This window comes from Miniopterus schreibersii (assembly GCF_964146895.1).
Source record: "Miniopterus schreibersii genome assembly, chromosome: 13".
Lineage (NCBI taxonomy): Eukaryota > Metazoa > Chordata > Mammalia > Chiroptera > Miniopteridae > Miniopterus > Miniopterus schreibersii.
This window is the reverse complement of record NC_138113.1, coordinates 312448-325873: the sequence shown is the minus strand read 5'-3', so window position 1 is coordinate 325873 and position 13426 is coordinate 312448. Positions and strand designations below refer to the sequence as shown.

General features: G+C 57.7%; 1 protein-coding gene across 5 annotated transcripts in view; it reads right to left on the bottom strand.

The window, feature by feature from the left end:
- SNTG2 (syntrophin gamma 2) overlaps positions 1 to 13426 on the bottom strand; it is a 47420-nt gene that overhangs the window by 15460 nt on the left and 18534 nt on the right. For all 5 annotated transcript variants that reach the window (XM_081156841.1, XM_081156842.1, XM_081156843.1 and 2 more), the window contains 6 exons: positions 12786 to 12873; positions 11694 to 11785; positions 6543 to 6670; positions 4058 to 4184; positions 2081 to 2119; positions 191 to 307 (listed from right to left, as the gene is read on the bottom strand). In XM_081156841.1, coding sequence (XP_081012967.1) covers positions 191 to 307; positions 2081 to 2119; positions 4058 to 4184; positions 6543 to 6670; positions 11694 to 11785; positions 12786 to 12873 — 591 coding nt within the window. The remainder of the gene's footprint in view (positions 1 to 190; positions 308 to 2080; positions 2120 to 4057; positions 4185 to 6542; positions 6671 to 11693; positions 11786 to 12785; positions 12874 to 13426) is intronic.

The following is a 13426-nucleotide window of genomic DNA, read 5'->3' as shown; positions in this document are numbered from 1 at the left end:
GAACGGAAACGAATGGGTTAGTAAACGTATGGATTTAAAGCAGAGAAGCCCGTGATCCCCACGCAGAGCCCCTTCCAGCCACGTGGGGATGGCGGGCAAGGGCACGGCCCCTCCAAGCCCAGGTCAGATGGTGGCTTCGTGAGGGACCCTGCTGGCCACCCTGCCCCTGGGGCCTCGGGAGCATCCTTACCGGGGGCGTGTTGAAAACGTAGAGGAAGGAGCCTTTCAGGGCCAGGAACTTGGACCTGAAGGTAGGAGAGCAGTCGGCACCTTCGAGTCTCTCATTGACCCAACCCATGTGCACGACCTGCGGAGGAAACCATCAGGCACACGGTCATTCCCGAAGGACAAGCCCACGCCATCTGCAAGGAGAGTGTCAGCTCCGGGCTGCACAGAGGAGCTGGGCTCCTTTTCTGCACAGAAGCAGCCAGGCCCCCAGATAGAACCTGTCAGGGATCCATGTGCCACCCGACTGCAAGTCACACAAAAGACACTGTTTCTCTGGAGACAGCTGTCGGGAGGGACGCCGAGAACCACGCCCCCAGCAGCGGGTGGCTGCAGGGCGCCCTCCAGGGCCGGCCAGCGTCTCCTCCCTGTACCCGGCTGACAGAGCCGGGCTCCCCGTCCAGCAGGAATTGCATCCCGAGGGGAAATGGGCGGTTCCTGTTCTGGCCAAGGCGGCAAGACACAGATTACTAATAATCTGGAGTGTCTGTAATTTGGGGGGGAACTTGAGATTCCATAGGTAGTTTAATTCTGCCCAGAATAATTAGTCAGAGTAAGTCACAGCTCAGCTATTATTGGAAACACTGGCTGACTTAGGAATCTTTTTTTTAGGTACATGCAGTTCATAAATAATTTTAAGGGAAGTTAATTTTATCTTCTACATTATGAATTTTCTAATGATTTATTACATGTCCCCAGAAATGTATAATTTTATGAACACCTGCCGGACTGTACGACCACATTTAAATTAAGAGGACCTAGGCACTACGGTAGAGGCGTATTTTCATTTATCCTGCCTGATGGCATTTCTGCAGGAAACTCTTGTTGTTTTACCTCAACGAGAATGAGTCAAGGTAATTAGTCAGCATCCGCCAGACGAGACGGGAACAGCTGGTCTTTCTCACAGAAAAAGCCAGACCTGTCCGAGCTGCTCGGGGGCCTTTCCTTTGTTGTGACTGGGTGGGTAAGGCGTTCACATCTCCCTTTAATTCGGGTGACTGAGAAGAGATTTACTTTGGAGACACACAGAGCTGTTTGCTGTTTTACTGGGTGGACCTATGCTCTGGTTTGCCTGAGACAATTCAAATTTATACCTATACAAACTCTTCATTTTTTGGAGAAAATGTGAAATAATTCTCTACCAAAAGCACAGAAATACTTGGCTGGGGGTAATTCTTTAATAGTCCTACAACCAGAGAACTAATGAGCTGTAAATAAAACGTGCTCAGTGGCTTCAAAGTTCAGTTACCCGGCACTCGACTGGACATGACAGATGACTCCTAAGGACAGACAGACCCACTCCGCGAGCAGTCCTTGAGTGAGGACAGGAGGCCGGTTACAAGCTGCCTCTGCTCTGAGGAAGAGCTGAGGGTCCGGAGAGGGAGCCACACCAGGGAACCTGGGTCCGGCGAGCAAGCCGCCTGCACCGGGGGAGGGTCCCACTGACCTGCACCACCTCCCGCGTCAGCCCCTCCCAAGAGCAACGCTTTCCAAACGGGGATGTGACCGCAGGAAATCACGCGAGGCTTCCAAACCCCACAGGTGTGTCTCCGTCAAAAAACCCGTCTCGGCTTAAACAGTCCTCTCTGCACGATTGGTAAGTCACGTTTCCTCACCAGACAAACTGCCCACAGAGGCCCTGGCAGCAGGGCCCACGGGGAGCAGGCCGGTTCCCCCCGCCCTTTCCGCTGCACACAACTCGTCATGTGGGGTTAACGCTGGGAGCAAGGACCCCAGGCCTCTGTCGGATGCGTCCTAACGTTTTCCTATCAAAACTTCCAATCAAATGTCAGAAACAGGAAGGAGCCTCCTTTCGGAGACTTGTCATCCGATCAGCGCGAGAGGCCCAACCTACCTGGTCCCTCGGAGAACAGCATCTGTTCAGCACCTTCATCTGCGGGGAGAGAGACGCGGCGTCACCGTGACAAGCGCGTTCATGCCCAGTTTCCAGCCCGTCTAATCGACCAGCTGCGGGAGGGTCCCCGGGAGCAAGGCGCTTAGGACGCGTCTCCCACCCGAAGACCAAAGCCGGGTGAACACCAGCGTAGGGCAGCAATTCCCACAACAGAAAACCACTATCAGCATCTTAAACTCTGCTTTTCAACACCAGCATCTAATGTAAGCAAAGCTCTGGGGCAGGAGATGCTTAGATTTCAACAGCTGAAAAACACGGGGAAGGTGACTTCTGCTCCAGGTGACCTCAGGTAATCACAGTTCTCGCACCCACTCTTCCTCCGTTTACTCCTCCCAGCAGCCCTGCAGGTCGGTGCTGCTCTTCGGAATTTACCAGGAGGAAAGGAAGATCCAGAACCATAAGGTGCTGAGTGCACATGGCTGGGAAACGGCTCTGACCCCTGTTTCAGGTCCTGAGTGGCCGTGTTTCCCTCCCTGCTCCCCGAGCCGGGGAATGTGGGGAGTTGCCCAGAACTGGGGCTCGGTTCTCACATGAGTTTCTGCAAATACCCGCCCACCGCCCGCTTCTTTCTCTTTCTTCCCTTTTATCCACCCAGATGCCCAGGGAATTCCAAACGTTGGGATGAAAACAGGACCTGGAGGGGCCCTGGTGCCCCCTCCCTAGGCAGTTGGGGAAGGAAAGCCCTGGGCCTGGAGAACAGAAGTCGGGCCCCCTCCCCAGTGTCTGGAGGGCACAGTCCCCTCTGCCCTGCAGCGTCCGGAGCGGGAGCCACGTGCAGAGGGAGGGGCAGCCGGCTGGGGAACGGGGGGCGGGGCTGAGCCCGAAGGCGGTCCTGGCTCTTCCTGTCACCAGCCTGCCCTGGATCAGAAATGGGGGCCCCACAGCCAACGGGGGAGCCGCTGGGAGGGAATGACATCAAGCAGCTGGTCACAGGCCGCCGTCCACGAGCCTCCCACAGGCGTGGCGCCAGCCACTGCCACAGGCAGGCTGCTCTGGAGAATTTAACACGGTGCTGATTTACCCAGCCCGTTCCGTTTTACCCTTTATTTTACTTTTCATTCCACATTGACTTTAAAAACCAAACAGCTCCCTCAAGGAGCCAAACGCTCTGTCCTGGTACCTGCAGTGAAGAGTCGACAGGCAGTGTTTTGGGTTGGATGCGCCTCCCTTACACCTTTTCATAGTGTTTCTGGGAATTACACCTTTAACCCTATCAGGTTCCCCAAATAAAAATGCACATTACATCCATGGCTTTGAGTAAAACATAACATTACACGCACACATCTCCGTGTGTGTGTGGAAAGGGGGAGAGCAGCTGTGAAGGGCCCCGATGTTGGGTTTCACCTACACTCTCCTGAGGAAACATCACCTGACTTCTCACTTTAGACAGATTTGAAATGTTGAAACACAAAGGACATGTCCCTCTGTTATCATGTTATAACCAGTTGTTTTCAGGTGAATCATAAATAACAAAAACATCTTATTTGTGTGGATTGAAAAGGAAAAGCAGAGCCTGGCTCATGTGGCTCAGCAGTCGACCCGGGAACCTGGGGATGGAAGTTCGATTCCAGGTCGGGGCACAGGCCCGGGTCGGGGCACAGGCCCGGGTCAGGGCAAAAGCCCGGGTGGGGCACAGGCCTGGGTCGGGGCACAGGCCCGGGTCAGGGCACAGGCCCGGGTGGGGCACAGGCCCGGGTCAGGGCACAGGCCTGGGTCAGGGCAAAAGCCCGGGTGGGGCACAGGCCCGGGTCAGGACACAGGCCCGGGTTGTGGGGGGATCCCCAGCAGGGGGCGAGCAGGAGGCAGCCGCCCAGTGACTCTCATCATCGATGTTTCTCTCTCTCCCTCTCCCTTTCTCTCTCTGAAATCAATAAAAAATAAAAGGAAGGGTAGTCACTGTGGGGAATCTGAGCTCACGGTCTGCAGCGTCAGGTCACTGATGTTGGTGGACACGGCTCTCAGCCAGTCTGCGCCTTCCTGGGCCGTGGAGAACTGCAGCATTCCCGTGCGGACCCCGAGGGCCAGCACCTCGAAGGCCTGGGACCTGCAGGGAGAGGAGAGTGTGATGTGAGGGGGGCACAGGAGCAAGGTCACCTCCTACCCATCACCTGAGCCACCGTGGGAAACTCAGCTGGCCACGGCGGCCGGACCACTAACTGTCCCGGGATCTCACACAGGTCACTCAGGTTGAGCCTCTACCTAGGATCCAGGCGCTCAGATTCCGGGTCAGGGCACATGCCCGGGTTTCGGGCTCCTCGATCCCCAGGGGGGCCTGCAGGAGGCAGCCCATCAATGACTCACCACTGATGTTTCCCTCTCCCTCTCCCTTCCTCTCTCTGAAATCAACAAAGACGAACTTAAACAACAACAAAAAACCCTTTGAACTCCCAACAGCCATTTCTAATTCAATAAAAATATGAAAGGCAACTCATACAGGAAGAACACCTGCTCTAGTAGGAACTTCAGGTTATTGTTTTAGGGGGTCCTTAGTAATAACTCTTTGGGAAACCATTTCCTGTGGTTAAAGCTGCTGACACAGTGACGACAGGCGAGTCCGGCATCCTCGTGGCCACCGACGTATTTCGTGAGCACAACGCACTTGTTTACAATAAGACTCTGAAGCTGGTCCCCCCCTTCCCTCCAGGAGTCACTCGCACTCGCTCCTGACAGCAGAGTGACCGTCTCCAGGGGAACAGTCTCCCCGCCGCGCGGAGCCTCCCCCAGGCATCATTTATACGTAACCACTGCTGCGGACTTAAGTGTGGGAGCCCCAGGCCCGGCGTGGGAGTATTTGGAGGCAGGGCCTCTAAGGAAAGATTTCAGGTCAAGTGAGGCCATGAGGGGCCCCGATCGGGTGGGACAAGTGTCCTACGAAGAGGGAAACGGAAGATCAAGGACCTCAATCCAGTTCCCCCCCTGCCACTGGGAAGCGAAGGGAAATGGAAGGAAACGTGACGAGAGCTGAGATTCACGAAAGGAGAAAACTAGAGAAGATCCACGTACTCAGAATCCGGTTCTTTAAAAAGGTCGGCAGAATCGACACGCTTCAGCCGGATGTACCGGAAAAGAAAGATTCAAAGTGCGGGACTGGGGCCCAGAAGAGGCGGCCAGGTCTCGGGGTGCCGACACGGGACAGCCTGCTCTCGTCCCTGGAAACGTGGACCCTGACCTTCCGTCCCCACAGCGACGTTTTCAGAGAAATTTAAAGCCAGAGCGAGAATGGTCCCCAGCCTCCGACGGGAGCAGCCCGCAGACCCCTGGGTTTCAGCCCGGGAGACCCCGCGCAGGAGGCAGGACCTGCGGGGCTCCTGACCCCCCGAAACCCGCGCGGTGGACGCTGCTGTGTGTGCACCCCTGTTCACACAGCCACAGGAAACGGGGTCGGCAACATCAACACTCTCTCCTCTCCACAGCCATCGACCCCGCTGACCACCAGGCCCCTCCCCACAGTCAGCGAGACGTGTCCACAGCCAGCCCAGCGGCCGGTCCAACAATCATGCGGTGAATGCGACAGGCATGCACACGTGTCTGCGCCAGGACAGCGCCCAACTTCAGAGCGACACACGCTCTCCCTCTGCTGACAGGTGAGTGGACACGTGGCTCACAGGGTTCTCTGTACACCTGTCTGAAGATAGAGGGGGTTCACCACTTACACCCCAGGACCCGAAGGCAGCCAGCCAGAGACAAACGCCGTCTCGGTCCACAGAGGCCACAGAAGTACAACCTTCCCGGGATAATCTTTCCGGTTATCCAAGTAACCAAGCTCAAACCAGTGAGCGTCTGGCCCCGGCTCTGCTCTGACCTCCCACTCTATTTATTTTTTTCAAACCTCACCTGAGGATATTTTTCCCCTTGCTCTTCAGATGAAGGGGGAGAGAGAGAAACGTTGATGTGAGAGACACACATCGATTGGTTGCCCCCCTCAAGCACCCCGGCTGGGGCCAGGGGTCGAGCCTGTAACCGAGGTACATGCCCTTGGCCAGAATCGAACCCGGGACCCTTCAGGCCGTGGGCCGACGCTCTAACCACTGAGCCACACCGGCCAGGGCTCACCTCCCACTTGATTAATGGAAAGGGGGCCGCGGACTCCGGGGGCCTTTTCTGTAATCGGCTGAGTCTCGTTTCCTGTCTAATTCTGTTCACCGTGAAAACTGAAAATGTGGCTCCTTCTCTTAACGACTGTTTCTAGGGAACCAACCACAGTCCCCGCCCGCGGTGACGCTGTTCCCAAGAGTGACTCAGAGCCGTTCTGACGACCGTGCGTGTTTCACGAGCTCCGTCTACCAGGGGGGGCCCCGCACAGCTGGGGGGGCAAACAGGGCGAAGCAGCCGACGGGCGAGTAGCCCGGGCCCTGCGCGTGGGGTGCATGGGCTTTTCCCGCCTGGGACAGGGGTCACACACCTCGGTTTCTCCGTTCCGGCTTTGGGCCTCGAGATTCGAGCCATAGGCAGAGGAACTGACAAGGTGTCTAGCCAGCGCTTCTCATATTTTGGTTGATTAGCTATGGGCGAGGAAGGAGATGATGGAGCCTGTGCAAAATAAATGAGAACCAGGGGTCACAGGGTCAGTCACAGAGCAGGGACCCACGGACAGCGCCCAGACAGCATCCCCACAAAGCCACACACACACGACTGCTGAGGAAGCAGGAGACGGCTCTGGGGCCTGGGAAGAAGCGGGGCTCTTCCATCGGACTCGACCTTCCCTCCGCGATTGTTCAGCAAGCGCTGCAGGAGAGAGGGGCCAACGGGAGGAGGTGGGGGAGACAGGCTGGGAGGGAAGCGGGGGCAGGACAGGGCCGTCCCGGAGGCAAACGGGGGCAGGACAGGGCCGTCCCGGAGGCAAACGGGGGCAGGACAGGGCCGTCCCGGAGGCAAACGGGGGCAGGACAGGGCCGTCCCGGAGGCGTGGGCGAGACCACGCCCGCCCGACGGGTCAACACTGGGTGGTATCGGCAGCGTTCTGACGGGAGCCCGGTTCTCGAGATGACGCTTATCAATCAGCGTCACGGACGCGCTGCGAGTCCGCAGCTGGGGCAGAGGCCGGCGCCAGGGGGAGAGGCTCACTCCTCGGCCGCGGGGGAGCGAAGCCGTGGGGGGCGAGGGAGCCCGTGTGAGCCGCCGCGGCGCAGACACGACCTCCCACAGGGCCCGGGCAGGAGGGCGCCGTCCCGCCCAGGCTGAGTGCCCGCAGATGCGCCGGCTGGGCCTGAGATGCCCGCGCAGCGTCGGGCAAACCCAACCACCATCCCCATTCCCGGACTCCAACGGCAATACGACCACGTTCCAGAAAACAGGGAAACACGAAAAAGGAAGCAGGAAAAAACCCAAACAGTCCAAATGCCGGTACATTTGCCGACGGTCTCTTTTCTCTTTAAATCGTCCCTAAGATCATGCTGCCCGTGACAGTTTTTAAAGATGCACAGAAGCCCGTCTGCAGGTCACCGGCGGCGAGCGCGGGGCGGGACAGGCATTGCCGAGCTCACCGCCTCCTGCCCCGTGACGCCCGTCTCCCCGTGACAGGAACTGGGCTTTTGTTCCATTCAGCTCTCAGTGCTGGAGACTTTTCTCTCGGGATCGTGTCTACGTCTCCATGTTTAGCAATCGCTCCTAACGTGCCTGGACGCGTCACCCGAAACCTAGACTAAAGGGTGGTCCGCGGGCTGTCTGCCGAGAGCGTCCAGCGAGAAGCCAGGAGGCGTCCCCGGCCCGGTGCTCCCGGGGCTGCTGCGTCCAAACAGACCTGCCCCACGCGTGCGCCTCAGAAACAAGGCGACCGGACGCCCAAGGCCCCGACGTGTTCTCACGGTCAGCCCTGAGCCCGGGGGGCCGTGTGGGCCGAGCGTGTCCCCACCCCTCACGCGTGCGGCCGAATCGGAGCCCAGCTGCTCGTGACGCGGCGAATGGTCCCGAATCCACGCACGATTCTCTCTGACGGGTTTTTCTCAACATTGAATTTTCTCTCCTTCGCCTCCCCCCAAGCAGGCAAATTTTGAAACTATTCCTGGTCTTACTAGAGAACTGACATTATATCATAAAATGCGTGTTTTAAAAAGTGAAATTGTTCAGAGGACATTTACATAAGATTTTTATAAACGCTTCTGTGGAAAAGGAGGCGGGCCCCACTCACACGTCTGAAACACTGGAGAGAAAAATGAGAGACTCTGACACCGTCTGAGAAACCGGTTTTCTTCCCCCACAAGACAGCCGAACACTGGACACGAGGCAACGGTCCCGGCGCGTTTGGATCTCGGCCCAGACGCTAGAGTTTTAAACCCGATCAGTCAAAAATGTGAAACACAGAAAACGGCCCCAGGATTCAGGGACCTGGGAGGGAGGGCGGACAGGCCGGCGGACGGTCAGGTCGGGCTCCCAGCTCTGTCCCTAGCACGAGCCTTCCCGGGGGGGGATTTAATGATCGTATGATTAATTTTACCGCCAGCGTCTCATTTAGATGAGTGCCTGACCTCGCGGGTGGTGGGTTGTTTCGGTGGCGGCATCGCGGCCCCTTTGGAACGCGGTGGGACCCGACGCTCTCGCCTTTCTCACTTTGAAGGACTGTAATTACCGTGACGCAGGTGGGCGGGCGTCCTGCGCTTCCGGCCCAGCTGGCGATTGCGCCGCGGCGTCTGCACGGTCATTTCCCCCGTCTCTCAGTGACTCCGGGGCGGTAATTTTCTGTTTCGGAATTTGTTCCCCTGTGGGTTTTGCCTCCCTGAGCGACAGGCAGTCCGGGGCCCTCCCCGCCCCTCCTCACCGTCCAGACCCCCGGCCTCGGCCCCTGCGGCCCCACCGGCCTGACGGCTCAGCGCGGGGACCACTGGCCGTCCCTCCCGTGCAGGTGACGGGCAGGCCGCAGGCACGTGGGGAGGGGACAGGTGCCACGTGGCCCGGCCCGGACAGCCCCGCTCAGTGGACGCCTCTGAAAGGACCGGGCGCCGAGTGGGCTGCGGGCCTGGGCCTCGGTCCCGTGGGTGTGTGTCTGGGGCAGGAGGCCCTGGCGTCTTGTCTGGTGACCCGTCTGTTTGAATTTGGCAAATTCTGTGTGGAAATGCTTAGTTTATTACATATTAATTCATTAATCTCGTGAAGGCAGCTCACTAGCTAAATAATTTAAGTTGAATACATTTTTCTAATATCCCAGCAACACGATTATCAGGAGCAAGCGAACGCATCTGACACCAGGCTATGGTCACGCTCTTCAGCCCGAGGCAGCGTCTGCCAACCGGCTCTGATCCCCGTGAGGGTACCGAGGTCGTCAGGCAGCCTGACCAGGTCTCAGCAACGCGCCCACGGGCCCGGGGCGTGTCCCGTGGTCCCAGCCGCATCCCTGGTCACTCAGAAAACAGTGGGGGGCAACTGGTTACCCACAAAATTAACCCGGATCCCAGCCTTCCTCACATCTTATGAAAATACCTCTCATAGGCTTTAGAGATTTAAAGTGAAAAACCTCAAGAACAGCTCGAAGAAAGTAAAGCAGCCGCCTTGACGTGCTTAGGATGAGAAAGGGTTTCGTGAACAGCATCCTAAAAGCACACACGCGATGGGGAGACGTGGACCCACATTGGCTGCCCTGAAGTTCTGTTCATCGAAGACGCTGCAGGTGGAACAAAACACAAGCTGCAAACAGAGGAGGGTTTCGGCTCATGACGGAGGAAATACTGGCTCCGCCCGCAGGTGAGGCACCTTCCGCGCAAACGGTCAACGGCGAGGACGGCGGCTCCCAGGGGAGAACCCGGGGCAGCCCCGGGGAAGGGAAGCGGGTAAACCGAGTCACGACAAAGAGACCCTGACCCCGGGGGCGGCCATTGTGCCCCCACTGAATTCAAAAGGTTAAGTCTCCCCCTTTTATTTTTTAAAGTTTTGGTTTACTTATTTGTTTTCAATCCTCACTGGAGGATGTTTTGTCCATCGCTTTTCAGAGGGGGGGAGAAACATCCACGTGAGAGACACTGACTGGCTGCCTCCCGCACGGCACCCACCAGGGCCCGGGACGGAGCCTGCAACCGAGGCAAGTGCCCTTGGCTGGAATCGAACCCGAGACCCTTAAGTCCACGGCCGATGCTCTAACCACCGAGCTAAACCAGTTAGGGCTAGGTCCATTTTTTTAAAAAATTTTTCTTTAGTATGTTTTTATTGATTTCAGAGAGAGGGAGGAAGAGGGAGAGAGAGACATCGGCTGGCTGCCTCCTGCACGCCCCCCACTGAGGACCGAGCCTGCACCCCAGGCCTGTGCCCTGCCTGGGAACCGTGCCCTCGGCCTCCTGGTTCATGGGTCGACGCTGAGCCACTGAGCCACACCAGCCGGTAAGTCCCCAGAATACCGAGCTCGGGGGGCGCGGGGGACTCTGGACGTCCTGGGCTGCCAGGCTCCGGGAAAGTGGGTTGGACACTTGTGCAGCGACGTCATTATTGTGGAAATAAATGCAGCGTCTTTAGCACCCAGACATCACCCCTGGGTCCCCACAGCCAACAGGTGCTCACAGGCATGGTCACAACAAACCAACCAGAAAACAAGTCAAATGTCCCTCGGGAATTAATAATTGATAAATAAAATGTAGTATATTCACACCAACACCATACATATAGCAAAATATGTATGTCAGGCCCACACACAACATGTGTGGATCTTCAAATCAGAACAGCACATAAAACTGTAAATCCCGGCAGGTGTGACAGGATATTTCAAGCTCAAAACAAAAAGAAACGGTGTATTTCAGGGACCTGCCCATGCGGATAAAGCCATATTTACTCTCAGAGGATGAGAAACCCCAGATTTGGGACCGTTTCCCGCTGGGCAAGCAGAGAACAGGACACAGGAGCGACGTGCAGACGGCGAAAGCGGCAGCCGCCTGGTCACTGAGCGGAGCGAGCGCGCGGGCAGCTGTGTTGTTACTTTGTTTCATAACTCACAGAGACGCCAGATGCAGTTTTTAAGAATGAAGAACTCTATTAAAGGCTAGAAATGAAAAGGTACATTGTAACAATGTGCTGCAGAGACGGGAGTCTCTCTCCAGCTCCACGTGCGGGTCAGACAGGCGGCCTGATGGTGCAGCCGGGCCTGACCCCATAAAATGTCTTTTACAAACAGCTGAGGGGTCCTAGGCTGGATCCGCTGCCGGCTCGGGGGGTAACGGGCAGTGCGGGGCCACACAGGTCTCCCAGGGGAAGAGTGGGAACCTGGCCAAAGCTCCCGGCAAGCGGACGGCACGACACGTCTTCCCTGCTTTCTACTGATTCGGAAATGACCCAGCGGCGTCCCTGTCGCGTGAGTCTGACGGGCGCTCCCTGGAAACGGCCTGCGGTGGTTCCTGCGCCAGTGCCTTCCCCTCCTGTGCTCGCCCAGCTGCCCTCAGCTCAAAGCACCCACAGCAGGAGCACAAGGTGTCCACATGGAATAAAAGCCAGTAGGCCAGCTTCCTAAATCCTGGTTTTAGGTGTCCCTCTGACAGGGTCGCCCACCGGGCAGTGCTGGGCACAGGCTTGTTCATCCCACCCAGCGCGTGTCAGCGGTGGGCGGAGGCCCCTAAGTTAAGCGTAAGGAGAAGCCGCTTACTGTGTTGCTGGCTGTCCCGTTCAGGTGCAGGCCGCTGTCGAAGAGGGGAGAGGAGGCCCCGCTGCTGCGGTTGCTGGGTGGTCCGGGGGACCCTGCGGACAGAACAGAGGCGGTTTCCACACAGAGCTCCAGACGACCCCCACTGCGATCACAGACGCCCCCGTCCCCAAGGACATCCCCGAGGACAGATGCCCAGCCCCTCTTGGAGAAGCCAGTGCCCTGCCATGGCTGTGCCACCAAGCTGCCCCTCACTCCTTGCATGGGCGTGTGGCATGTGGCATGTGGCCAGCTCACTGACCAAGTGCCACGCGCGACAGGAGGCAGGGAGGCCCACACTCAGCAGCGGGGTCCACACTGGCAAAGGCTCTTACACCCTCACAGTGTGAATTCGCCAGAGGATTTTTGCCTGAATTATGAGGAGATTTGGCCACTGCGCTTACATTTTTATGGATACTAACTAAGCTTTTTACACTTGTGTGTTATTGCAAAGAACCAAAAAAAAGAAAAGCAGACATTCCTTGAACTGATAGAGAGCTCGGGGTCCCTGCCCGATACGAACCTAGGAGACGGGTCTCACGTGGTTTAAGCACCAGGTGATGGCTGACCCTCCTCCTGGTTGCGTGGGCACCTTTCAAGCAAAGCTGACCACTGCGCAGCCGGCCTTGCTTGTCCTGCAGGCCAGGCAGGAGCCAGCTGACCGCCCGGCCGCGTGCAGCACAGAGCCACCCACCCCGCACGAGGCTGGGGCACCGCAGGGCAGGTTTCTGCTACATTCTTTCTACGTGAAGCTTCTCAAGCCAGCAGGGGAATTTTAAACACAAACTTTGTCTCTGAATATGTGCCACGTGTGTGAATATGGACACATAACCTCAGTGAGCTGACTATAAAAAGGAAACAGTTACTTAATCAGCAACGTGACCTGGAGACCCCCTCCTTTCCAGAAGCCTGTCCACGCCTAAAACGCAGATGTCTTAGGAAGGCGTCACGCGGGCCTGTGTCTTTCTCTGAACATGTGCTCCATGGGTGCCACGTGCCGTGGACAAGAGACGTGGGCAGCGTGGGGCACCACGTGCCAGAGGACGTCCCCCTTACCTAGCGGCAGCTTCAGAAACGAGGGCGCTTCCCTGAGATACTCGACCGTCATGGTCACTTCATCCCCAGCATTTCTCAAAAGGTGCACCTGCCGATGAAACAAAGAACAGCTGCGTCACCATCACAGGAGGGCCAGGTGCCGGAGTAAAAACCCAAATCTCGCCCACAAGCCTGCTTCTTAAGAACTCGGGGCTGGTTACCTCTGACGCACAGAGGGCCAGGCTGACGCTGCGAGGACGGCCCACCCGGGCTCGTGGAGTCACCTCAGGGCGACACCGAGCAGCCAGCCTGGGCTACGTTCCTGCTCCCACCTGTCTCCTCGCCTTTGATCTGACCGCCAGCAAGCTGGGGACACGCTCGCGGCCGGGCCTCGCGCCAGCAGCTCCTCCTCAGTGTCCTCTCAACAGACCCGGGTGGGGGCCTCGCCGAGGAGACCCGTCAGCCTGAGGGCCACACGAGCGCGTCATCCGTGTTGCGAGCCACGCTGTGTGCACGCGGCGGAGCTGCTGTCGTGGACGCCTGGGCCGCTCCCATCCATCCCGGCCCCTCCCCGCTCTGTCTGGAGCAAGGGCCACTCCTCTGGCCACTGTTTGCCTCAGGACCCTCAGCTCTGACGTGGGGATGGGACCCACCAGAGAATC